The sequence below is a fragment of the Capra hircus genome, chromosome 6, assembly GCF_001704415.2.
Source record: "Capra hircus breed San Clemente chromosome 6, ASM170441v1, whole genome shotgun sequence".
In the NCBI taxonomy this organism is placed as follows: Eukaryota; Metazoa; Chordata; class Mammalia; order Artiodactyla; family Bovidae; genus Capra; species Capra hircus.
In genome coordinates, this window is record NC_030813.1 from 92,268,657 (window position 1) to 92,295,943 (window position 27,287).

Here is a 27,287-nt window from a genome sequence, read left to right on the forward strand (position 1 = left end):
TCGAAGGACATGAGTTTAGGTAAACTCTGGGAGTTGGTGATGGACAGGGAGGCCTGGCGTGCTGCGATTCATGGGGTCGCAAAGAGTGGACACAACTGAGCGACTGAAATGAACTGAACTGAACTGAAGAAAATGAAATGACAAACCTTAGAAATATGTGTGAAACATACATCAAGCATAAGAATAAATAATAAAATAACTCAGTTTAATAAAAAAAAAGGCAGCAAAAAAACCCCGCACATAACCAAAGAAGGTATGAAAGTGAAAGTGTTAGTCACTCAGTACTTGTCTGACTCTTTGGGACCCCATGGACTGGAGCCCACCAGGCTCCTCTATCCATGGAATTCTCCAGGCAAGAATACCTGAGTGGGTTGCCTTGCTCTTCTCCAGGGGATCTTCCCAACTCAGGGATTTAACCACAGTCTTCCACATTGTCAGCAGTTTCTTTACTGTCTGAGCCGCTGGGGAAGCCCAGAGAAGGCATATGCATGGGAAATAAGCAAATGGAAAGACTGTCAACACCGTTAGTCACCAGAGAAATGCAAATTAAAAGATCCTTGAGGTACCACTGAAAAATGACTAGAATGACTGAAAATTTTAAAACTGAATATACTTACTGCTCATACAGAACCGAACAACTGGAAATTTACGTGTCACCATGATACATTTTAGAACATTTTTATCATTTCAAAAAGAAATCCCACACCCCTTAGTTATTACTTAGTTATTAGTTCTCTACCACTTCAGTCCTGAGTAACTGTTAATTTACGTCCTGTCTGTATTTGTGTTGTTCAATCCCTCAGTCGTGTCTGACTCATTGTGACCCCAAGGACTACAGCACACCAGGCTTCCCTGTCCTTCACGATCTCCTGGAGTTTGCTCAAACTCATGTCCACTGAGTTGATGATGCCATCCAACCATCATCCTCTGTCGCCCCCTCTCCTCCTGCCCTCAATCTTTCCCAGCATCAGGAAATCTTTTCTAAATCCTTAGCATGCCAATAACAGTTTTTTGCAACCCCTAGCCTCATCTCTCTTCCAATGTAATTCAACATTTATTGAATGTATCAGACTTTGTGTGTGCAGACTTCCCAGGTAGCGCTAGCAGTAAAGAATCCGCCTGCCAATGCAGGAGGTGTAAGAGATGCGGTTTGATCCCTGGGTCAGGAAGATCCCCTGGAGAAGGAATAGTCTCATCTCTATTCTAATACAGCTCAATGTTTACTGAATACATCAGACTTCATGTAACACAAATAAGCACTCTTGCCTTGAGACACTCACGGTCCAGTAAAAGATGTGTATTAGTAGGATCATCTTTCAATTAATAACATCTCATAATAATAGCTAGGGTGACCGTACGTCCTGGTTTTTGCCTATTGTCCTAGTGTAGTTACTAATGGTACCAATGCTGTTTTTCAGTCTCAAAAGTTTCTAGAAAGTTTGAGCAATAGCACGAATACTGGAGTGGATTGCCATTCCTCCTCCAGGTTACCCTGGGTTACCCTAGAAAAACCTAGTCACTGTGAGCTTCAGAAATAGCCAGCTTGCAGTCATACCATAGCAAGGGAGCCTAGGGGAATAAGTAACCAGACTCCTCTGCTGTATTGCTGTTGCTCCCCATTGCCCGAACTCAGCTAACTGAACCTAAGGGAAAGAAAGCCTTTTATGTTCAGGCTCTCTTGGGGGCAGAAACATGGATATCCTGCATTAGGACTCACTGTTACTACCCTATTTTGCAACAGGAAAAAAAATGAGATGAAGAAAGGCTGATGTGCTCAATGTGACAAAGATGGTCTGTGATAATACGGAGTGCTGTGTGCTCCCCACTCCCCCAGGCTCCCTCTGCAGCTCCTGTGTACTAGCAAATGCCAAAACACCTATCCTCACCACAGCATCAGTACCCCTGAAGCCACTGACTCTTTGCTCATCCTCATCCCTTGTTTGGAATGTCTTCCTTGCTCTCTCCCCTCTACCTCCTTGGTGAAGCCTTTCCTGTTCTGACAGGCAGAGTGAATGGCTCCTTCTCCTGTGCTTTGAAATCTCATAATTTTTATATCTTTTCTAGGATTTGGCCTATTTATTAGAGTTCTTCAACATCTGTCTCTCAGCAGACTGGTTAAGAGTCAGAGAGGCATCCTCAATAAAAAATAATTTTTTAGTTGCTAGCACAGTGCTGGGCAGAATTAAAAAGGTAATCTAAGCCTTTAGCAACTCTATTAGGGAGGACCGATCACTAAACAGGTTTTAAAGATGAGAAAATTGAAGCACTGAAATGTTAAGTAATTTGCCCAAGGTCACACAGCTGTCAAGCAGTAAAGCCAGGATTTTGAATCTAGGTAGTCAGGTTGCAGTTGTTATGGTTAGTTACCCGGTCATGTCTGACTCTTCGCAACCTCAGGGACTATAGCCCACCAGGCTCCTCTGTCCACGGAATTCTCCAGGCAAGAATACTGGAGTGGGTTGCCATTCCCTTCTCCAGAAGATCTTCTCGACCCAGGGATCAAACCTGGGTCTCCTGCACTGCAGGCAGATTCTTTACCATCTGAGCCACCAGGGAAGCCCACTCTGATTGTAGAATGATACATAAATAACTTCATAGTAAGAACTGAAATTCTGAAACAGGCTTCCTTGGTTGAAAGGACTTAAGTTGTTCATTTATTAAATATATTTATGCCTACCTGCCAAAAAAAACAAGGCGGGGGGTGGATTTAAGGCACTGCCCCTCATCAGTGAAAAAATTCAGGCGGAAACTGGGTTAACTGATGATTTTATCCTGAAAGTTTCCTCAAACAGATGAAACTTTGGAATAAATGACTTTGAGCTTTTGTGAGGAGCCTAAAATAATCTACCAACAAAGGCAGGGAGTTCACATAATCAGTTGTTTTCAATATAGGTGAAAGAAGGTGAAGTCCCTCAGTCGTGTCCTACTCTTTGTGACCCCATGGACTGTAGCCTACCAGGCCCCTAGGTCCATGGGATTTTCCAAGCAAGCATACTGGAGTGGGTTGCTATTTCCTTCTCCAGGGGATCTTCCCAACCCAGGGATCGAACCCAGGTCTCCCAAATTGTAGGCAGATGCCTTACCATCTGAGCTACCTTTGGCCTCTTTCAATATAAGCATTTGCAAACAAAACAAGTCAATAAAATAAAAAACAGTTAATAAGACCCTGCAGCCTGGTTTGGTCAATCTAACACAAAATGGAGAGCTGGTTTGCGGCTGCCCTTACGGGGTTGGCAGCTTGTGGAGGGACCTGCCCTCTGGTCCAGGGCAGTGTTGCTCTTAAATCCTCCCTCCAAGAGACGGAACCAAATGTCCATATACCACAGAGAGCTGCGGATCAAGTATTTCTTGCTCCTCCCTTTGCACAGCATCCATGCACCTAGTAATCCTAACTCAGTGCCTAGGGTGCCTCATGTCTGCTTGACATAAATTGGTGGCCTTGTCTTACAAAGATCTGAAGCCTAGGGGACGACACTGGTCAGAACTGAAGAGGTTAGTGCTCTGAGGGTCTGGGCTACAGACAGGAGCTGCTCATCTTTCTTTCATCCAGAGTGTGTGTTCAGTCGTGTCCAACTCTCTGCAACCTCACCTTCGCTGGCCAGCCAGGCTCCTGTGTCCGTGGGATTTTTCCGGCAAGAATACTGGAGTGGATTGCCATTTCTCCCTCCAGAGGATCTTCTCCACCTTGGGATGGAACAGTGGCTCCTGAATTGGCAGGCGGGGTCTTCATCGCTTGAACCAGCTAGGAACCCTTTCACTGAGAGCTCTTTCATCGTATGCTCATTCCGGGGGGTCCCATCGGCATCCTGCGGATGGACTTCAGCCTGGGTTGCCTCTAGCCCCTCGACCCCTCCCGGGGCAACCTAGTGTCTGTCTCGCAGCAGCGGGAAGCGCACCCGGAGCCCACTCAACACTTAGTCAAAGGTGGCGCAGCGAGTTTGAATCCTGCACCCTTGGGGGCAGAGACAGCTGGAGCGGCAAGCCCTAGGCCCCGAGAAACCCAGCTAGTTGAAGTCTCAGCTCAGACTCTGAGGCGCCCCAGTCTGAAGAGGCGGTTTGTCTTTTCACCTAATTCAATAGGCCCAGGATTTCCCAAGGGCTCAAAGCCGTGGGCTGATCACAGACAGCCCTTCATCGCCTTACCACACCTTCCCTGCGCTGGGATCCAACGGCTTCCCTCTCCCCGACCTGTCGCTATCCTCGATCACCGTGTCGTCAGGCACCCCACCTCCCCCCGCCACCGTGACTCCACGAGGGGCCGCGGTAATCTACAGCATTCCAAACACACCTCGCCACCCCAGCCCTGGCCGAGGCGCCGTGCCAGCCCGCGTGCAGCGGGACTCTGCCGTTCTTCCCGCAGCACAGACACGCAGCAATGCCCCAACACCTCCCGGAAAAACCCTTCCCCACCGCAAAGCAGTCTGCAGTCCCACGCGCTCGGAGTCGCACCCGCTCCAGGGTCACCCGCCTGGCGCCGCCGCCGCCCCGCGCGCCCGCCTCCGGGTCGTGGGGTCGGGTCTCCAGCGATCAAAAAAGGCCCTCACTTGCGCCCAGCTCTCCGGTTACACCCGGGGGAGGCCTCGGCCCCACGCTCTAGGGCAGTCAGCAGCTGCTTTCGTTCTCCGGCTGAGGCGTCCTTTTCTTCCTCTCTGGCAGGCGGTGGTTAGCGGTGCACGGCTGCCTCTACTCCGGCCTCTTCCTCTTCGGTGGGGTCGCCTACCCGGCCGCGTGCGACAGTGACAGCTTCCAGCTGCCTGCCTTTGAGTCTCTCCCTTAGGAGAGAATTGTGGAGGGGCAACTCTCCCCTCGCAGGGGTCTGCCCAGCCCCACTTCGGTCGCCCGCCGCTCTCCCTAGTGACCCACTCCCCTTTCAAGCCTGTTCCTCCGAGGGGGGCGTGCTTGCCCGGGGCTAACTCTCGGCGAGATGCTGTCCGCGTGGACCTGTCTCGCCCCAGGGCCCCATCTCCCACTTCGCAGCCGCTCCAACTACCAGCTTGGGGAAGCGCGTGGCAGGACCCAGGGCAGGGACCTCTGCGCCCAGGCTTTTACTCGGACTCCAGCACGTGGTGGAACGGGGGGTGGCGGGCAGAGCACAGGGTTGGGGGGCGCTCGCGGTGGCACAGGAGCGGGTCCTGTCGGAGCCGATCGCTCCATTCGGGGAGGGCGAGCCCTGCGGCTGGGGCCGGCTGACCCGGGTTGGAGACCCGCCCATCCTCCTCCCTCCCACCGCCTCAGCCAGGGCGCGCCGGCTCACACCCCTTCCTGGGGAAGCAAATGGTCCCTTCCAGGCGGGTGGCCATGTTGCTCTAATAAAGCGGGAGGGGCGGCGGCGTGGGGGCAGCAGATGCTGCTGGTGGCGCGCGGGAGCCGGGCGCAAGCAGAGCGCAGCCGCCAGGGAGGCGCGGGGGTGGCGAGCCCGAGCCGGAGCCCGAGCAGCAGCCGCTAGTGTTGGCGGAGAGCACCCGGGCGCAGCCAGAGCCGCTGCCGCCGCCGCGATGGCCGTGGCCGTGGGGAGACCATCTGTGAGTGCTGGGGCCTCGCTTTCCTCGTCCGCCTCTCCTCCGGCGCTGGTCGGGGTGGGGGGTTCCCGCTGGCGGGAGGGTATCGGCGGGGACCCCGGGGGCCGGGGCCGGGGCGCGGGACGGCTGCGGCGGTGGCTCTAGGTGTGTGTATGAATTTGGGCGCGCGTCTGGGGCGAAGGGGAGGGCGAGGAGCCGGGAGGCTCGGCTACTACGTGATGCAACAGTGGATCGCCCCGGTTCTGGGGATGTGGGAGAAAAAGGACCCCTTCCCTGTTTTTTGTTTTTTCTTTTAACGGGGTCGTTTTGGCCACGGTGTTTCTCGGCTGCCTCCCTCTCCCCGCGTACACCTTTTCTCTGGTGGCGGTGGAGAAAGGCGCCGGGTGCGGGGCTTTCCTCCCGGCTCCCCCGCGCGGAGGGGCGACCAGGGCGTGGGAATTGTTAGTTCAAGCGCCGTGCCTTAGGGTGGCAGAAACCGGCTCAAAAATAAAGGAGAGGGATTTCCGTGGTGGCTTCCCCAGTGCCCTGAGAGATTCCGGACACCACCCGGCACCCACGCCGGTAACCGGGCCCTGCCCAGGATGTGGACAAAAGCCTTAGATACACAGACAAAGTTTTCAAAGGGCCCCCTTGTCCGGGTGGGTGAAAGTCTTAAAGCGCTCTGCGGTTGGAAGGCCGGAGGCGGGGGCGCGGGAAGAGGAAGGGATGGCGGGTGCGTGGAGAATCGGGTGCCCCGGGATTGGGGCGAGGGAGCCGGGGAGGGAGGGAGGGAAGGGGATGCTCAGGCCGCGAGTTTGCGGGCGGGGCGGGGGGTGCAGGGCTCAGTGGGCGACTCCGGACCCGGCCTGGACGGCAGCGGGACTAAAAGGGCGCGGCTTCAGCCGGGCTCCTCATCCCGGGTGAAGGGCGAAGGGATTGGGGCGGCGGCGGCCTTTTCTTTTTTTTTTTTTTTAACTGAAAGGAGCAGAGCCGGGTGGGGAGGGCGGAGTCCGTTTTCTTTCTCTTTCCCCCTTTCTTTGGCGCTGTTCAAAAGTCCATTTTCGTCCCACGGGCTTTGTGGGCTCTCTGAGAGCGGCTCTTCCCGCTCTGTCCCCGCCGGTTCCTTTCCTCTTCTTCGCCTGCTCACCGCTGTGTAGCTGCAGGTGGTGGCTGCAGAGGGTTTGTAGGTATAGACCCGAGTCTCCGGGAGATCCTGGAAGCTCTGAAAGCCCAGAAATGCAAAATGCAAGACTGCTCTCAGATTTCCCACCCGCCCCCCACCCCGGCTCTTCTTGCATCTTCCCCCCCACCAGATACCCTCTCTTTTTGCACCCCTTCCTCATCATTTAGCGGAGTCCCTCTCCGGGTTCTAACCTGGTTTGGTGGTTCAGCTGCGAGGGATGTTTTCAAAGGCACTCTCCACCGTCGGAACCTGGGCACTGGTCGTATTGAAGCGTAACTGTGGGTCTTGTAGGCATTTTAACCTCTAATATTAATTGACATACTCTTAAGAATTCAGGTCTCCTCTTGATAATTAGTGGTCATAGATTGTTGTTACTGAGGGATTTGCAAAGTCTCTGGGCTGATCCCTTTATTTTTCTGGTGAGAAAATTGAGGTCCAGAGAGGTCAAGTTCATCTGGTTAAATTACCACCCCATCCCCCTACCCCACCCCCTTCCCCAACACACACACACACACACACACACACACACACACACAGAGTCTCTCTCTCTCTCTCATTTCCAGAGCAGTGATTCAGATAACTAAAATAACAAGATAATTGGACAGTGGCTAGGAATGCAAATATTCTGTGTGTGTAGGGGGAGGATGTCTTTCAGTGACACCTATTGCTGGTGCATTCTTGGGGCAAGGGGGAGGTGGAAGAAATAATTTGCTGCACATTTTCTATAAATTAGTTAGTTCATATATGTCAGCTAAATAGGAACAGTATGTGGATTTAAGACTCAGTTGTGTGGCGGTAATCATATCCAACACCAGGTCTGCCAACCAGATGTGAACTTAATCCCTCAGAATTCTTGTGTAAGACCTTGCTCATTCAAAAACAGAGGCGACTTTACAAAGTATATGTGCACAGAGGAGGTGCCTGCCTTCTCTGCACATTCCCTGTTGTCACTAGAATTAAGATTAAATTACTTACAGTTTGAAAACAGAGGACTTTTTCTGGATCAAGTTGTGGTAGCGGTGATCAGGAGTTGACTGCAAAGTTACAAAATCTTTTCATGCAACTTGCAAGGAATTGTTGAATGGTTTCACTTTGTTCATTCAGGTACTGTCTTAGTGTAGTATTTGCACTTAGGTCTTCAAAACAGCCCCAGTGAACGCAAAAGATTCTCCAAACCCAGCCCCAAGGTCTCTTTATAGAGTCCTTGATGGTAGAATTCGCTGCCCCCTCCTTTTGCCTTATCTAGTCTGTGATTTGAACAAAAGGAGGGAAGGGTGCGTTGAGAGAAAAGAATTACTCTAAAATTGATTGTGACTGTGATGTCCTCAGTTACTCCTTTAGAATCAGTTTTTTTTTTTTTTAAACTTGTTTAGGAAACCATGAACAAATCTCCTTTCCCTACAAACTGCCTCTCTCGTTCAGATTGAAGAAAAGTTCAGTCAAAATAAGTTGCTCTCAACTTGAGACTGAGATTCTTGGACTTGAATATCTTAATCTGATATCCCAAGTAAATACGACATTTTACTGAGCAAAAATCTTTACATATCAGAGGTAGTATTTTCTGTCTTCTGAAGTGGTTATATTCAGTATAACCATTTTAATTTCAAGGCTAAATTGAGACGTCTCAAGTGGATTTGTTGTTGGCTGGGCAACAGGAGCTTCAGTCTGGTGTGATTCTGTTTATTTCCATTTTGATCTCGACCCCTAGCTTCCCCATTTTCCCAAGAATGGTTTTTGTATTAGGCTCTCAGAGGCCCCTGAGGCACATCTGCTGTTTCCAGAGTGTGACTGGTGATTAGCAAGAGCGTTTCTTCCCTAGGGATGTGTCCACATTTTGGATGAGTTAGTATTTTGGCATCCAAGTCCCAGGGCTGCTATTATCTTTATTTTAATCAGAGCATGGTAATTCACTCTACCTGGGAAGAGGCTTTAAGTAGCTGATCCTGTCTCTTACCCAGTGGTGTTCATCAAATTATAGGGTCTGGGGGTTTAGAGAGGTTTTAAAGGTCATTTGGTTCAGCCTCCTCCGCAATGCAGAAATATTTTCTGCGTTATCCCTAATAGAAGTGTTTAAACTTTTCCAGTGGTGGAGAGTCCTCTATGATATCAAGAAACTTTTTCAAGAAACAAGTTTAATTGTTGTTTTATTCACTGTACCCAAAGGAATAGAAAATCATGTTTGTTCATTAGCTCATTTAACACTATTTATCGAACACCTCCTCTGTGCCAGTACTTTTCTAGGTGCTCGGGATACAGTAGTGGACAACTGAGAAATTCCTTTTTACCTGGAGCTTTTATTTTCTGAAAGATTTAGTGTCTGTGTGTATTACAGAAACAAACTTCAACAGAGTATGTAAGCCATTTAGGGAGAAAGGAAATTACGTGCCTATTGCTGAGTGAATAGCTATGATGCAGGTGAAGGATCTTATCTGTTTGAGTGTTATTATCAGTTTGAGGGTTATTATAGGCAGTTCCTAAGATACGGTCTGTCTTCAGCCGAAGGGTGAGGACTGGCAGTGAAAAGTTATTTTCCCTTGTTGTAAAATTGCCATTTTTATGACTCTAGGATGTGGCCCCTGCATGGAAGTCTCTGGTTGTTGCAGAAAGAGTAAATCTTTTGAAAGCTGTGGATTATTTTTCTATCTTTTAAAATATCTTTAGAAATGATGTTTCTACATCACAATGAAAAATCGACCCAAGTAATTGATTAAAAGACCAAAGCTACTCATAATCCCATTGTCCTGATATAACAGTACTTAGAGTGTTATTTTCATCCACTTTTTGAGGTTTATACCAGCAAGCATAACCCGTACCATATAAACTGTTACCAAGAAACCAAACTGTTGAATTGGGAGATTGGGATTGACATATATACACTGTGGTAAAGAATCTAACCTGCAGTGCAGGAGGCGTGTTTTCCATCGCTGGGTTGGGAGGATCCCTTGGAGAAAGGAATGGCAACCCACTCCAGTATTCTTGCCTGGGAAATCCCATGGACAGAGGAGCCTGGTAGGCTATAGTCCATGGGGTGACAAAAGAGTCAGACGTGACTGAGCAACTAAACCACACTAACGATAAAATAGATAACTGATGTGAACCTACTGTATAGCATTCTACTCAGCGCTCTGTGGCAACATAAAAGGAAAGGAAATTCAAAACACAGGGGATATATGTAAAAAATAAATAAACCAAACTGTGTGCCTGGGAAGACCCTGTGTGACTAATTGGACATTCATATAGTGAAGGAAACAGATGCTTGGTGCTTTCACAGGGGCCACCCTATGTCTATGTCCAGACAAAAGAATGAATGATTTGGATGGCCTGCTTTGATTAATTACCAGAAGACTCAGTTCTATTACCACTCATTGATGGTGCCACAGCTGATAATGATGCTGGGGTTTTGACTCCCTGTGGAGCCAGCTACAGAGTTTTCTGTGCCTCTCTTTCTCTTTACAGGGCCTATACTTGGTTGGGGGAGGGACAGGGTAGGGATTGCTCTTGGATTTTATCATTTTGGGGGAACTGTCTTTCATAGCCTTAGTTAGACTGTCTCACCCGGAGTCAGCCAAGCTGAACCATTATTGGAACAAAGACCCAGTAGATCCAAAGCTTCTATCCTTTTTCCCAAGGAGAACCGCTTTGCAATATAATTGATACCCCCTTTGTTTTAGGTTTGTTAGTTTGTTTTAATCCAGATTGACAGAAAACTCCCTTCCAGCTAAATAATACCTCTTCTACCCACTCAGGCCTGTTGGCAGCCCATCAGTGCAGCTGCTGTTGAACAGAGAAACAGAACTGGCGCTAAGGTGAAACAGATTTCTGAAAAGAATGCTAGTGCTCCAAGAAGCAAGTTTGCGTTGTCTCAGGCCTGGCCTGAGGTAGAAATCGGGTCTGTTGCCTGATATGACCAGGCATCAGAGCCACCTCTTCCGGATCCATGCCAGTGAGAGTGACCTGAACATGTTACTCAGGTCAGAGGATGCAGGAGGTTGAGTTGTGTGGATGTACTATGTCTATCTGCTGGGCTAGGATGGCACAGGACAGAGTGCAATGTATTGATGGAGGGGCCAGGCTGCGCTGGAGAAGTAGCAATGACTTCATGCTCCAAAAGGGCATCTTTGGTATCTGACAAGGGGCAGCTTCGTTCCTGCCTTTTTAAAAAAAAATTATTATGTTAAAATTGTTGTGAAAATAGACATAAAATGTGTCTACTTTTGATGACTAAGATTCCTTTGGAAAGAATGTATGAATTTTTTTACTTCCTAATTTTTTTTTCTCCTAGAAGTAGAATCACCGTAATACAGATAGGTTGAGAGTGGCAAAACAAAACCACTCTCGACACGCTAATGCATCAGCAGTCATTCTTGGCTTTATCTGGCTTCATCTTGGCTAATCCATCTGCTTTATCAGATATTTCATGTGCACTTTCTTTGTGCAGGTGCTGAGGTTATGATGTGAGTACTTGAGATGCTGTTCCTGCTGCTCTCATCAAATTTCTCTAACGGATGAGAAAGCACTAGGATTTAGCAAGGAAAGCAAAGTGGGGAAAGGAGCGTGTGCAAAGCTCTGAGGTGAGGCAGAGCCCCTTAAGGAAATCCAGTGTAGCAGGGACATCAGCATTCAAGATGGGGGATTGGTGGACAGATAGGAGGCTGGGGCGGTGATGGAAAGAGACCACATCTCTTTCGTGGTACACTCTTCGGGACATGGGTATTGACTGCACAGCATTTTCGATGCTGTCCAGCCGCCCCACAACTTAGAATGTCCCAGATTCTTGCATTTGGTTGATAGAAGACACTGAAACTCTTCAGCGCACTAATTCTTCAGGCTTCAGGGAAGGTGCAGGGGAGTTGATTCCTTTCATGGCCAAATCTAGCCCTTAAAGAACAGAGGAAGCCTGAGGAAGGGCAGGGAGAGGAGGAGGAGGGATCCAGTAACGGTATCAGCAGGTCTTCCTCTGTCTAGTTATCTGTATTGAGCTCTTCCTCAAAAGGCAGAACTAAAGTCCTATTAGACACTGAAGCAACTGTGTCCTAAAGGGAGGGGTGGGGAGAATGCTGGGACTCCTCCCGCCTCAGATTGTGTGTTGTCCATAAAGAAAGCTAAAAACCCATTGGATCGTATGAAGACAGGAAAGAAAGAAAGTGAAGTCGCTCAGTCATGTCTGACTCTATGGGACCCCATGGACTGTAGCCTACCAGGCTCCTCCATCCATGGGATTTTCCAGGCAAGAATACTGGAGTGGGTTACCATTTCCTTCTCCACGAGATCTTCCCGACCCACGTCTTAAAAGCCAGGGTGCTCCTAAGACTGAATCCTTTTTCATTCATCTCCCTTTGTGTACCATTTTCATGCCAGTATAAACTTCATGAATCTCATTAAGGGTGCCCATTAAATTTACTCAGACCTGCTAGGAAAAGGCTTGACTCATAACTTCTCTGTATGGGAAACCTGTATAGCATCTTGACTGTTTAAAGTGTTTTCTGTTTAAATTACTGTCAAGAGAGTTCTCTCTCAATCCTCACAATTCCTAGGAAATACTGTAGGCAAGGAAACTGAGGCACAAAGAAGCCGTCACTCACCTGATCTGGTGCAACCAGTTAGTGGGAGAACTTGGCTTTGGAACCCATGGCTGTTAACCGATGTGCAGACAGGTCTACTGTTCGTGTTGGTCAGGGAGGCTCAATTCTGTTGAAGTAACAAACTGCTCCCAAGATCTGGTGGCTTACCCAGCAGAGGTTTGTTTCTCACGCAGAGCCCCTGTCTGTTGCTTCCTCTGAGATCCACTCCATGCTGAACTGACCCTTGGACCCAGCTGAGGGAGTGTCCTGTCCTCTTCTCAGTCTGGCAGCAGAGGAGAAAGAGGCAGGCTGAACCCTGAACCGACTTTCCAGGCTCTTGGATGAGGCACTGCCAATGTGAACCTCACTGGCCAAATAAATGGTCACTTCTAAATTCAACAGGATGGAGGTGGATAGTCTTCTGCAGAGAGGGGCTCTGCTGGTCACATGGCCAAGCTGGATGGGATGGGGGAAGTCAACCCTCCCCTAGGGAGGGCCAGTGGTGGTGTTCCATAGCGAGATTTCACCATACCTCGTGGCTCAGACAGTAAAGAATCTACCTGCAGTACAGGAAACTGGGTTTGATCCCTGGGTTGGGAAGATCCCCCGGAGAAGGAAATGGCAACCCACTGCAGTATTCTTGCCTGGAGAATTCCATGGATGGAGGAGCCTGGCGGGCTACAGTCCACGCATGGGGTTGCAAAGAGTTGGACACAGCTGAGTGACTAACACGTTCCCCTTCCTAGTCAGGGCGTCTTCTGGAGAGCCAAGTGTCCTTATTTTGTAAAATTGTCTCCCTGTTGGTAGTGATTTCTCTCAGTCTGTTTGATTTCTGTGAATCCTGCAGGATTTTGTAAACTGAAGAGAGAGGGAGAAAGTGTTCAGCCAGGATGAACTGAAGGCTGAAAGTGTGACTGTTCCTGTTCTTTCACAATGAACTTCCAAGTAGCCTCATCACCAGATGAGGGATGGGCGGTGGCCTTCTCAAAGACCTTCTGTGCTGCTCTCTGGTGGCCCCAGCCCTGGAACTGTACTCTCTGGGAACTGGTTTTGAGGCCATTAGGACTTCCAGCTGCTTGATAGGCTGATTTCCCTTAGGATGCTTCCAAATCAGTCTTTTTTTCCCAGGCCTGTCTGTTTCTAAATGCAGATACATCTATGACCCCCTTCTTTTTTGTGTTGTTTTCTCTCCACTGAGAGATACTAGTGCAATTGTCCCTTGGTGTCTGTGGGGACTGGTTCCAGGATCCCCATGGACCCCCAGATATGCGGATGGATGCTCAAGCCCCTTATATAGAATGGCCTAGGGCAGTCTGTGCTACAAATCTAGATTCACCCGGCCACTGATGTGGTCCCTGCAGACCACTTGGATGGAGGACTGGATGTAGCATTTGGGTTAAGAATGTGGGCTCTAGAGCCAGACTGCTGGAGGAGTCCTTGGGTATCAGCTCTGCCATTTGACCTCCTTTATGACCTAAGGTTACCTCTCAGTCCTCATCTGTAAAATAATTACAGTGGGCTCTCAGTTGTGTCTCACTGCTTGTGACCCCATGGATGTAGTCCACCAGGCTCCTCTGTTCATGGGATTCTTCAGGCAAGAATACTGGCGTGTGTTGCCATTTCCTTCTCCAGGGGATCTTCCCGACCCAGGGACCAAACCAGTGTTTCCTGCATCTCGTGCATTGGCAGGCAGATTCTTTGCCACTGATCTGCCTGGGAAGCCCCAAGTAATTACAGTACCTTGCTCAAAGATTTACAGGATTAAATGAGTTAGTACACCAGGTGCTTTCAGTGATATAGTCCATTTTAATTCCAGCTGTGCTGTGCTGATCTCTGGCAGGCATAGACCTCATCTCTACAGCTTTCTTCCCTAAGCTTTTCTGCTATAGCCACGTGGGTTCTGCTTAGCTATTCTGACCTATGTACAAATCTGGATATCTAAGGTTGTTACCATTCCGTGGGCCCACCTTTGACTGCTGGGGATGCAAGCTGGTAGAGAAATACTTCTCTTGTTACTAAGTTGGACAATTCTGAAGCACTGCTGGAGGAGTCCTCTAATAGATAGGGCTCCTCAGAGGGTCCACGTGGGCTGCAGCCCACAGGAATGACTGGCTCCATCCTTTTAAGATGGTGTTCCTCTCTACCTGTTAAACTATTCCAGGTCCCCACTCCTGTTCCTTGGGATCACTTTTCAAAATAGCTGCGTGCACACGTGCTCTTTTCTCGGGTTTCTGCATTTTGGGGAAAACTGGGCGAAAACACCTTGTTTCCTGGTTTGGGTCTCTTTTTTTGCCTTATGCAGATGAGGGAGCTTGCATGTTACCTTTGTAACATAACAAAGCACTCTGGACATCAAAAGAAAAAAAAAGGTTCACAACAAACTGATCTTTTATCAGATTTTTACTATTTACTAGAGGTCAGACTTCAAACTGCTGTGAAAAGTGGTCTTAGGAAAAAGGCTTCTCCGTCACCTAAACTTTTCTATGACTTTCCTCCCTAGATCCTTGGAATGGAATTCTCACACTCCCCAGTTTGCAGCTGCTTTTTCTGAGGGTATGGAGCCTAGTTTGTGCTTTAACTTGTTTATCATACTGGTTTCAAGTCAGTGACATATATTTTGTTACCTAGAAACTAGATACGGAATGTATGAGGGAAGATGTGTGTCTTGTTTTTCCTTGTGATGTCCCTTTTTATTTAAATATGTTTAGAAAGTTAAAAAAATTTTTTGTTTTTTGATTGGAGGATAACTGCTTTACAATATTGTGTTGATTTCTGCCGTCCATCAACATGAATCGGCCACAGGTATACCTAATATGTCCCCTCCCTTGTGAATATGTCCCCTCCCTATGTGATTCTCCCTCCCATTCCCCACCCCATCCCACCCCTCTAGGCTGTCGGAGAGCACTAGGTTGAACGCCTCAGAGTCACATAGCAAATTCCCACTTGCTATCTAGTTTACAATATTACTCAGCTACGAAAAGTGTTTTTGCTATATGCCTGGGCTGTGAACTTGGGCCAAAACTTAAAACTGTTTGAAAAAGAGAAATTTGGGAGTTTACACTGTCCACAAAGATTGGAAAAATGAGGTAGCAGTTCTTGAAAGAGTTTTTTTTATTAACTAATGTTGGGCGATTTTAAGGGCCCAGATTAATTTATGTATCTACCTGAGAGTTCTGAGGATAATTGTTCAAATCATCCTGGCTCTTTGTAGAAGCCTAGCTTAGAGGTGGTTTCTGATGTGGAAGAGATATTTGGAAACATAGAAGCTGATTCATTCTCCAAATCTCACCAAACTTGTCACCTTTGCTCTTACCCTGAGATTTGGTTTGACTTTCTGTGTAGGTGGGCAATCAGAGACTATGCTGGAATGATTTGATTGTTTACCTAGTAGGTACTTCTTTGTTTTCAAAGACTCTTCCAATCCTTAGTCAACCTTTGAATCACTTCTCCCCTGGGGGATATTGGTTGGTCCTGAAGCACAGTTTTATTTCTTGGCCCGCTGAAGAAGTCTTTTAGTTGCTGGTAATCAAGTTTTCCTGATTCAGAAAACAGAGTGCTAAGGTATTTTATGAACTTAAGAGAGAATATGAAATTAAGATCAGCCATTGAAATGACTGATAATTAATTTGTTGTCACTAGCCGCCGTTCCAAAGCTGGCTTTTAAAGCTGAAGAGACCTTAGTCTAAATTGGATTTTATAACTGGGTCAGAGCCGAGAGAGATGAGAATTCTCAGGGACTTTCTATAACAGACATTTATGTAGGCATATTGCAGAGTTAGGGATACTGCTAAATGTTACTTCTTCTTTCTTAAAGATTTTGTTTTATTCCTCAAAGGTCTTTCCTGTTTCCCTGTTTCATTAAGTCAACAGGCACTGAGCCTGGGCCAGCACCATGCATGAGTGAAGATGTCAAAACCTTACTCCTTCTCATTTTCCCACTAAACCAAGCCAGAACCAAAAAGCTTTTTTGACAAATGGAGCTCCCTGTCACGGAGATTCAAAATCTTGAAAGGAATTCCCTGGTAGCCCAGTGGTTAGGACTTGGGTGCTCTCAGTGCTGTGGCTCTGGGTTCAATCCCTGGTTGGGGAAACGAAGATCCCACCTGCCACATGGCATAGCCCCAAATTAAAAAGTAAATAAATAAAAATAAAGATGTACTCAGTCTGTCTGGGAAGAAGAAATTATCTCATTAGATATAGATGAAAGCTTGGCCCATAGTCAGTCGTCAGCCTGGATTTTTGCCACTGACCTTAGGTAATTTTCTATCAGCAATTTGATTTAATTTTTAATCCCAACCATGAGAAGATTAAGTGTTTTTTTAAAAAAGTAAAAAATTGTTTTTCTATTCTAAAATAAAGGCAGTGGGAGGAAAAACTTAATAAATTGGAAGCTGAAATGTGTGATTTCTCCTTTTTTCAAACTAAAACTGGAATCATTTTTCAGTTTTGTTGGTTTTTTCGGTCTTTTCAAAATATACATTTGAAATGTTGCTAATTTACACATTGGCTTTGCCTTTAAACTCAGCTGCACAGACAGCAGTGATGTCCTTGTTGAAGTTGTGCAATTGTATACATTTTCCCTGTGATAAGATTTCAATGGGTGAAAGTTGATTTTCAAAATAACATTGTGAGGTAGTTTGATTAGATATTATTCTTGATCCAAGCCCATCAGCCGCCATTTTGATGGATCAGGACTCAGACTTGATGATCTTAAGGCCAAGTCTTCTGACTATTGGTTATACCTCTTCTTACCAAATAGAGATTCCAGATACCACCCTAGGCTGCAGACCAGTACAGTCAGGTAGAACTTTCTATGCCAATAGCCACAGGTTGCTGTTTAACATTTGAAATATAGCTGGTGCAACTACAGAATTACATTTTTTGTCTGGTTTAATTCATTTGCTTTAAATAGCTACATGTGGCTAGTGGCTATTGCGCTGCTGAATAGTGAACCTTTAGAAGTATAGTCTCCAGTACTCTTGCCTGGAAAATCCCATGGACCGAGGAGCCTGGTAGGCTGCAGTCCACGGGGTCACGAAGAGTCTGACACGACTGAGCGACTTCACTTTCCCATTTCACTTTCATGCACTGGAGAAGGAAATGGCAACCCACTCCAGTGTTCTTGCCTGGAGAATCCCAGGGACGGGGGAGCCTGGTGGGCTGCCGTCTATGGGGTCGCATAGTGTCGGATACGACTGAAGCGACTTAGCAGCAGCAGGAGTATAGTCTAGAGATATTTATAACCTGAGGTCTGTCTCAAATTTTAAAAAACTTTTTTGTTGAGGAAAATATCATACGCAGAGTAGGGATGGAAGTGTTCATTGTAATATTCTCTCATCACCCAGACCAGTCTTAGTTCATCTAGTTCCCCTTTTCTTTTCTCTTTCCCACCCATCAGTCCCCAGACTATTTTGAAGTAAATTCCAGGCACAGTCCAATCTTATTTTGTTTTAAAAACTAGGAAGGTGATCTGGGAAAGTAGGGGAATGGTACCAGAGAGGTACTCCGGGATCTTCAAATGTATCTATGATTTTAAAAAAGACTTGAAGTATATGGATGGGAAAAGCTATGGTTTGATGAAGCTAGGTAATGAGTATACAGATGTGTTATGTTTTGTATGCTTGAAACATTTCATCACTATCATAATCAGAAAAAAGCCAAGCTTGAGCCCAGAGATTGAACAGTCACTGTACCAGGCCATGTTTACCTGTGCTTACTGTGAACTTTGAGTTCATGGGTAATTTAAACATTCAAACATTATTCACATACAGTATTTATCATTGAGCTTAATTGAATGCCAGCAGTGCTATAGAGTCATAGGATCTGTAAAAAGGTGGAAAGGAGGGTGAGGATCTTTTTCTTTAGCCCAGTCTCCTCCCATCACTTGGTTCCAGAGAGTGATAGCTTGATGGGAGCTCAACCCACTCCAGTATTCTTACCTGGAGAAGCCCATGGACGGAGGAGCCTGGTAGGCTGCAGTCCATGGGATCGCAAAGAGTCGGACACGACTGAGCGATTTCACTTCACTTCACTTCACATTGAGTCCAGAACTCTCTGTCACTTGCCAGATGGACTGATTGGCTAAGTTAAAGCTTGCAGCACTAAGTCACTCCTTGTGTTGTTGTTCAGTTGCTAAGTCATGTCAGATTCTTCTGGGCTGCAGCACACGAGGCTTCCCTGTCCTTCACTGACTATCCCCTGGAATTTGTTCAAATTCATGTCTGTTGAATCAGTGATGCTGTCTAACCATCTCATCCTCTGCTGCCCTCTTCTCCTTTTGCCTTCAGTCTTTCCCAGCATCACGGTCTTTACCAATGAGTCAGCTCTCCGTCTCAGGTGGCCAAAGTATTGGAGCTTCAGCATCAGTCCTTCCAATGAATGTTCAGGGTTGATTTCTTTTAGGATTGACTGGTTTGATCTCCTTGTCCAAGGAACTCTCAAGCATCTTCTTCTGCTCCACAGTTCAAAAGCATCAATTCTTTGGCCCTTAGCCTTCTTTATGGTCCAACTCTCACATCCTTACATAGCTACTGGAAAAACTACAGCTTTCACTAAACAGACCTCTGTTGTGCCTACCTACTTTTCAAAATGCCAGATTCTTATGATCTCTGTTAGAGCAGATACATTATTTCTAAATCTGCTTGTAGTTTTGCAGATATTCTTGTTGGAGGGAAATGTTTCTATAAAAGTATGAAGAAGTCATTTATGAAAATTTTATCTTTGGGGCTGAAAATCGATGCCTGTTTCTGGTACAGATTATTATAGGAAATGCCTGTTTGTTTTTTATATTTCTGTTTATAAAAGAAACCCTTGTCGCAGCACATTTTGGTCATATGGACACACTGGAGGAAATAGTGCTGGCATCAATGATACTTAAAAGTGCATTTTTCCTTCACAACATAAAGCAAGAATTGCTGCTGTGCTTTTGTAGTTCAATTTAGGGGCTAATAATGATTTTCTTCCTTAGGATAGAGTGCAGCATATGTATATTCTAAATTTGGAACCCTATACTTATGATCTCAGGATTCAAGGGGAATGAATTTGTGATGGTAAAAGGATCTCATATCATCAGAAATGCATCCAGGCCTTGGCTCAGCTGTCCTTTGATGGAGAAAGATAATATGCTTTAGAAGAAGAGCTATTAAAGATGTTAGCAACATTTTGAACAACTGCAAGCCCCGAGTTGCAACAGGATGCTGTCCCTTTTCCGTGTCTCTGAGTCTGCCCTTTGTGTCCTTTGGTCTTTTGTTAACCACATTCCTGGGAGGGAGGGAAGAGCTTTGTCTGATCTCATCATCTCCAGTTAGTTTTTATCTCATGGTTTGTGGAGACAGTGAATAGCTGGTTAATACCCTACATATACATGTTGCCAGGAGTCAAGATTTATGCCATTTTGCGCATAATACTCGCATGAAATGAGCCTCCTTATCTCCACTTGACAAGAGATACTTGAATCCCTGGTAGGGCAAGATTTAGGGAGATGATTTGTCAAATCAGTTGCTCTGTCCTTTTCGTACAGGATAGAGACAAACTATTAAGGCTTTTAAAATGACTGTGACCTGATTAGGAGAATATAGCAACTATTTTCAGTAAAGAGGACATAAGATTAGCAAGAGTAGCAGGTTCTTTTATTTTTTTTATTTTATTTTATTGCTAGATAAATGTATCTAGCAATAACATGCCTTGAAAAAGAAAATAAATTCATATAATCTAGATCTCAAGCATTCTTATACTTAATTACCATTAGAAAAATGTCAAAGTTAATGCAGCCATAACACTAATAAGAAATAGAAGTTTACCTTACATGTTCTCTTTGAAATAGCTACGAGCCACGGTTTACTGTGATTTACTAGCAGTCTAGCAGTCTTTAAAGTGTTAGTCACTCAGTTGTGTCCGGCTCTTTGTGACCCCATAAACTGTAGCCCACTAGGCTCCTCTGTCCATGGGATTTCCCAGGCAAGAATATTGGAGTGGGTAGCCATTCCCTTCTGCAGGGGATCTTCCTGACCCAGAGTTCGAACCCGAGTCTCCTACATTGCAGGCAGATTCTTTGCCATCCAAGCCACCTTCCTCAATTTTGTCCCGGAGTGAATTATTTATGGCATGGAGAGATAGTAAGGGAGACATGGTGAAACAGTAAGGGAGAGATACTGATGCATCAAACCATCTTTGACCATGGGGAGCTTCATTGTTTGGTTCATTTGTTGGAGATAAAAAAAAGGACCAAAAGGGACAACGCTCCGATTCTTCATTTAAATTACTATTAATGCCCAAGCATGGGCCACCTCTTGATTTTAGCTGTTGAAATGAGGGTGTTAGAAGTATCATAGTTTTCAATTTTTCAAGAGAAGGTGGACATTTAAGAATTTGAAGTGAAATCTTCCCGTCTGAAAATGCTGGCAACTGAATCAGATATTTTAAAATACTGTGTGGGCCGCATACACATGTTCACGGGCTGTGCCTGCCAGCTTGCAGTCTGATTTCCACTGGAAATAATTCATTTATTTTTCTTGTATTTGAATAAAGAAATCATTCAAGGTTTTAAATTTTGTTTTGGTATGTCTTTTAGAATGCTTTAACATTTGACCAATTAAAGCACTTTGTGTGGGAAATACGCTGGTTTTTAAAACAGAAGCACTTCCTTGGGTTCTGATATGAGAATGTCTGCATAGTTTGAAGGCAGCAGCAAAACTTGTACATTGTGTCCTTCAAAGGATCTGTCCAGACAGGTTGGATCCGTTTGGGAGAAATACAACCAGAGTTGTGTGGTGTGACCAGGATCCACGGCGGAGGGAGTGGGAGGCCTTCTTGAGAGTGTGGTGTCCCATGCAAATCCTCCTCTGCGAAAATATTTGCTATACATAGTGAATGGGGTTGGATTTTTTTTTTTTCTTTTTTTCATGTTGGTTGAGGTCCAGTGACAGTTAATGGCTGTTCCTTACAGGCTGTGAAATAATTTATGAGCTTGGCAGTAGGATGATGTAAAACGCAAGTGGATACAGGTAGAATAAGGTCTGTTACCAGATTTCAAGAAATTGTTAGTGCTGGAGCCAGGAGGGACTTTAGAGGTCACCTCATCAGGGCCTGCCTTTGAGATGGAAAGTCGAGTTCTGGGGAGTTGGGCTGAGACTGAAGTTTCTCATTTACCCTTCCCCACCCAGCAGGAAGCCAGCACTCCCGCTTCTCCTCTGTTCTTCCTGCCTGGAGGAAAATGTTTTTTCTAGGACTTATTTGTGACAATCAGAGTCTTGGAAAACAAGCAAACAAACAAAAGCAGATGTTTGGTGAACAGAATACTTAGAAAACAACTTCCGAGGCTTCTGATCATCAGAAGATTTTTATGATAAAAATTTCTGTGATGGTTTTTTTGAGTCTTGGTTCCCTTCTTTCCAAAAGACTACTTTTCCCTAATGGTTGTGTATATGGAGTTACTCAGTTGTGTCTGACTCTTTGCGACCTCATGGACTGCAGTCCACCAGGCGTCTCTGTCCATGGAATTTTCCAGGCAAGAATACTGGCATGGGTTGCCATTTCCTGCTCCAGGGGATCTTCCTGATCCAGGGATTGAAGCTGAGTCTCTTGCGTCTTCTGCATTGACGGGCTGATTCTTTACCACTGCGCCTCATGGTAAGCCCAGTGGTTATAAGAAGCAAAAATCTAGTTAGATCATCAACAGAAAAATGTGGCAGGACTTCCCTGGCGGCTCAGTGGCTAAGAATCTGCCTGCCAGTGCAGGGGACAGACGGGTTCCATCCCTGGTCTGGAAAGATCCCACATGCCGAGAAGCAGCGAAAGCCTGTGCGCCACAACTCCTGAGCCTGAGCTCTCAAGCCCGTGTGACATGGCTACTGAGTCCTGTGCTCCCTGGAGACCATGCCCCGCAACAAGAGAAGCCACCCTTTGCTGCAACTAGGGAAAGCCCACACAAAGCAACAAAGATCCAATGCAGCCAAAAATAGAGAAAATTAAAGAAAAATGTGGCAATTAATTACCTTTAATTGTGTCCTATTTCCTGCTGGTGGGTTCAACCACATGAACTAGTTGATTTCAGCTGTTTCTAAGCTATGAATATGCTAGTTTCCTGTGAGTCAGGATAGTAACTTGACAGAAGGGTAATTAAGTACAGTTGACCCTTGAGCAACAAGGATTTGAACTGCACAGGTCCCCTTAGAAGTGGATATTTTTCAGTAGTAAATATTGCAGCACTATACATCTGTAGTTGGTTGAATCCAAGGATGCAGAGAAACCACTGGTATGGAGGGCTGGCTATAAATTATATGAGGATTAACCCCTGGGTTATTCAAGGGCCATCTTATACTGGGCCATCTTCCCCGTCTTCTAAAACTATCCTTAGCATTTTCCGTGGTCACTGACCGTTCAGCTCTTCTCAGTTTATCCGGCTTAAGCACTTCTGCTGGGACACTTTTACTGAGAGCTGTGGGTTGAAAGCTCCCTGTGCACACGTGGAACAGTCTTCCTTCCACATGTTCTGTTTGGCTTGAAAAGCCTCCCTTGCCTTGAAGAAAAGACTGTCCAGCTGAAGTCAGATGCTAGATTTGTCTAAGTTTTCAGGCCAACAGAAGCTAGTTGGAATGGAAGTCTTGGTTCACAGCAGCATAGTTTGATAGGCAGTCATAGTAATGTTACAACTTGTATTGAGGATTTGAAACTTTTGGAAACATTGCCCTGTTACTGTAATTTAATCCTAACTGGATTTGGCCATGGTCGTGGTGATGCGGGGTGGTGAGTGGGCTCACAGAAAGCAGTGTTCTAAACTTTAGACTTTTTCTTCTGCTAGTTTTGTAAATCAAATCCACTGATTGCCTTTGTCAAACCAACTTCTGTAAAAGAAGTGGCATCTTGGCATTTTTCAGGTTCTGAAAATAAGTATAAAATGAGAGCTTAACTCTGAAATTTTTCAGAGAGATTTTGAAATTTTCCAGAGATGTTCTGAAATTTTTACTTGAGAGATGTTATGATCTCAATAATATTTCAGACCTCTGACAACAGAGAATAAATCTTTTGACTTCAGGCATCAAGGGAATTAAAAATGTATACTCATTTTTCTTAAGAAATTAAAAAAAAGAAATCCACCCCAGATCCAGGCAATAGGAGAAAGCCAGTCTCTACCAAATTCATGGCTCGTAAAGGTCAGCATGCACTGCAGCTGCATAAATATGAGAGAGCCACCACAAAGAGCAACTTGGAGATAGGATTTTTCTGTACTCCTCTGAATCAGAGGATTAGTTAGAAATTCACTTCTAACATCTCAGCTCGTTTGGACTCTTCAAGTCCACGCTTTTACTCAGTTCTTAACTCATTTTATAGTACTTGTATATGAGCTGTAGAACTAAGGAGTCCTTTTACCGGTGTAGAGCTTCCCTGGTGCTCAGATGGTAAGGAATCTGTCCACAGTGCAGAAGACCCAGGTTCGATCCCTGGGTCTGGAAGATTCCCTGGAGAAGGGAATGACTCCCCTGCCCCCAAAGAATTCTACGGACAGAGGAGCTTGGCGGGCTACAGTCCATGGTGTTGCAAAGAGTCAGACAAAACTGAGCGACTAACTTCTTTTTTTTTTTTCTTTTATTGGTATAAAAGGTTTTCCAAAGGAAAAAGGTATGAGAGAGGCCGAATCTCTTACTTTATCTCTGCATAACTGCCCTTCGCCACTCTATTCTTTCTGGGGTGCAGGCCTTCCTCCCCTAATCCCTATGACGCTGCATCTCCATGCCAACTTTGGCTTTGCACATCACGGGAATGCCTTTCCCTGGCTCTTCCACCGTCTACACCTTCTCATCCTACAAGACTCTCCAGGCCTCTTAACTTTCCCCTCGTCCAGGCAGAGTTGGGAGGACTCATTTCTCATTTATCTTTGGGTCCCATCATAAGTGGATACCTTGTTGTACCATGACAAGTTTCATGTCCTTTTCATTTTTGTATCTTAAATACAGTAGAGAATAGTACCTGGCACAAAAGAGAGCCTCAGTAAAAATTTTAAAATAATTCTGCCATAACAGGCCTATAATAAATTCAGCCATAACAGGCCTAGGTTTCTGCCTAACGTAGAAGGACTTAACCAGTAAAAATTACTATGGCAGAACATCCTAGAAGGAGGTGACGGAACAAAGAATTTAATGGTCCACTCAATTTTTCTCAGGAATTCTCAGTCATCATTATTGAACGGTTGAGCTCCTGACAATAGGGAGCTGTAGAGGGCTGGGAAGTGAACCACAGATGCAGTGGGCTAAAGATTTTGATTTTCACTTCACCTGTTTCTTGTCTCCGCTCAATTTTTCACAGCCCTGGGTTGCTCAGGCCATACCAGTTGGGGTTGACAGAGCGTAATATAATTTATTCCTGCCCATCAGAAGATACTGCAGAGAGACTGGGTGAGGTGGCCTCCGTAAATGGTACAGCTGGTTTTCTTCGGTATTGCATTCAGGGCCTTCCTCTGGGCGTGTTTTTCCTAATTATTGAAAGTATATGTATACAGTGATCCCTGAAGCGCTTCTGTGTGAAAATTGGTGGGCTGGTTTCAGTCTTTCCATGTTCATTACTTATTACTTTCCAGAGAGCTGCCAGTGTGGTTGGTGAAAGTTCTAGCAATAATAGCGTGAAGTGGTTATTCATGGTGGTCTTTATCCTGTGGAAATGAGACTACAGGATTCACTGGGACAATAAATACCTACATTTTTAAAGTTTGTGTATGAAATCTATGTGTTTCTTACATAGGCATCCTTAAATGTCTAGTGGAGTTGACATTGAATTGATAGGGAAAAACATTTTAAATATTGTTTACAATGAAATTGCTTACAGTAGGCAAGACTGTGCCAGACGCTTCCTATTGATTGCATTGAACTCCCTCCTCACCAGAATCTTATATATTGACCTTTCCCCACTAACTTCTTTGGGGCTTCTCTGTTGGTTCTCTGTAGGAGCATGCTCCTACATCACAAGCCTATGCTGCTGCTGCTGCTGCTGCTAAGTCGCTTCAGTCGTGTCCGACTCTGTGTGACCCCATAGACAGCAGCCCGCCAGGCTCCCCCGTCCCTGGGATTCTCCAGGCAAAAACACTGGAGTGGGTTGCCGTTTCCTTCTGCAGTGTGTGAAAGTGAAAAGTGAAAGTGAAGTCGCTCAGTCGTGTCCGACTCTTAGCGACCCCATGGACTGCAGCCCACCAGGCTCCTCCGTCCATGGGATTTTCCAGGCAAGAGTACTGGAGTGGGGTGCCATTGCCTTCTCCAGGAAACCTTCCTGACCCAGGGGTTGAACTCACCTCTCCTGCACTGGCAGGCGGATTTTTTTTTACCACTGAACCACCAGAGAAGCCCCAAAGAAGTACTGGGGAAAGGTCAATATATAAGATTTTGGTGAGGGGGGGGAGTTCAGTGTAATCAAGCACTTACTTTACAAAAGGTTTCCTGCTAGTCACAAGGAGCTGATGTCACCATGAAGGGATTTAGTGCTTTTCTAGATTTGGAAGAGAAGCAAGGATTTGGATCATGAAATCAGTTCCTGAAAATATCCATCTGAAGACCCGTTCCACCAGTTTCTGTGGAGCACAGAGTATCTCACTCTCCACCCTGAGTTCCCCTCGGGGGGTGTTGATGAGTCGCCAGCTGCAGCAGCATAGGGTTCAATTCCCGCAGAGGCAGATGGCAGATGCCCTTCTTGTTCAATCGCTGGCAAATGCTCTTGGCAAGTGCCAGTTTGTAGCTGACACGTTTAAGATAAGTGTGTGCCTGCTTGCTAAGTCGTTTCAGTTAGGTCTTACTCGGTGACACCATGGACAGTAACCCACCAGGCTCCTCTGTCTATGGGATTCTCCAAGTAAGGATACTGGTGTGGGTTGCCATGCCCTCCTCCAGGGGATCTTTCCGACCCAGGGATTGAACCCACATCTCTTACACATTGGCAGGTGGGTTCTTTACTACTCGCACCTCCTGGGAAGCCCATTAAAAATGGCACCGCCTACTTCATGTAGACCTGCCCAAGATATATGTGGGTGAAAGGTAACACTAATTACTTTCTCAATTTAAATCACTTTATGCATTGGTCTGGAACAAAATATTGAAGTACTTGTTTCCCCTAAGTACTCTTTAGTTATGATTTTTAACTGTTGGCTGGGTGCAGTGCAATACTTAAGAATATGCCAAGATTTTATGAGATTTTTAGAGGGGTAGTATTCACTTGGGAAAAAGGAAAACATCTGAAAATGGACAACTTCAGGGCTATTCAGTAGTATACTGTTTATCTTAAAGGAAGATTGGGGGACTTCCCTGATAGTCCAGTGATTTAAGACTTCTTCCAATGCACAGGATGCAAGTTTGATCCCTGGTCAGGGAGCTAAAATCCCACATGCCTTGTGGCCAAAAAAACCAAAACATAAAAAACAGAAGCAAAATTGTAACAAAGTCAATAAAGACTTTAAAAATGGTCCACATTAAAAAAAAAAAAAGAGAATGAGCCAGTGCGGGTCTGGGTGTGAAATGCCAAGTGGCTGTCACAGTGTCTTTTTTCTTTTTTTCTTTTTTTAATTTTTTAAATTTTTTTTATTTTTTAAATTTTAAAATCTTTAATTCTTACATGCGTTCCCAAACATGAACCTCCCTCCCACCTCCCTCCCCACAACATCTCTCTGGGTCAGAGGGAGAGGGAGAGGGTGGGATGATTTGGGAGAATGGGAATTCTAACATGTATACTGTCATGTAAGAATTGAATCGCCAGTCCATGTCTGACGTAGGGTGCAGCTTGCTTGGGGCTGGTGCATGGGGATGACAGTGTCTTTTTTCTGTCCAGCTTCATGCAGCCCTGTAAAAAATGGCCTTTTAAAATATGGGAACATAATTACTTTTCTAAAGTAATTCTTAATAAAGATGGCCAGTGGCTTCACGAGATAAAACAGCAACCTCTAGGTGGTTACAATATTTAACTACCATGGTTGTAGTGAGGTTGAACTTCTTTTTGTGTGGCCATTGGGCATTTGTTGTCATTTCTCTGTGAATGACCTCCTTGCCTTCCCCTCCTCTGCCCCCACTTGGGCTA

General features: G+C 45.7%; 1 protein-coding gene across 8 annotated transcripts in view; it reads left to right on the top strand.

Annotated features, from left to right (window-relative positions):
* SEPT11 (septin 11) overlaps positions 5,320 to 27,287 on the top strand; it is a 104,614-nt gene continuing 82,646 nt past the window's right edge. For 4 of the 8 annotated variants that reach the window (XM_018049614.1, XM_018049616.1, XM_018049615.1 and 1 more), the window contains exon 1: positions 5,320 to 5,522. In XM_018049614.1, coding sequence (XP_017905103.1) covers positions 5,496 to 5,522 — 27 coding nt within the window. In that variant the 5' untranslated portion in view covers positions 5,320 to 5,495. The remainder of the gene's footprint in view (positions 5,523 to 27,287) is intronic. The other 4 variants (XM_018049619.1, XM_018049620.1, XM_018049613.1 and 1 more) reach the window with 1 other exon arrangement.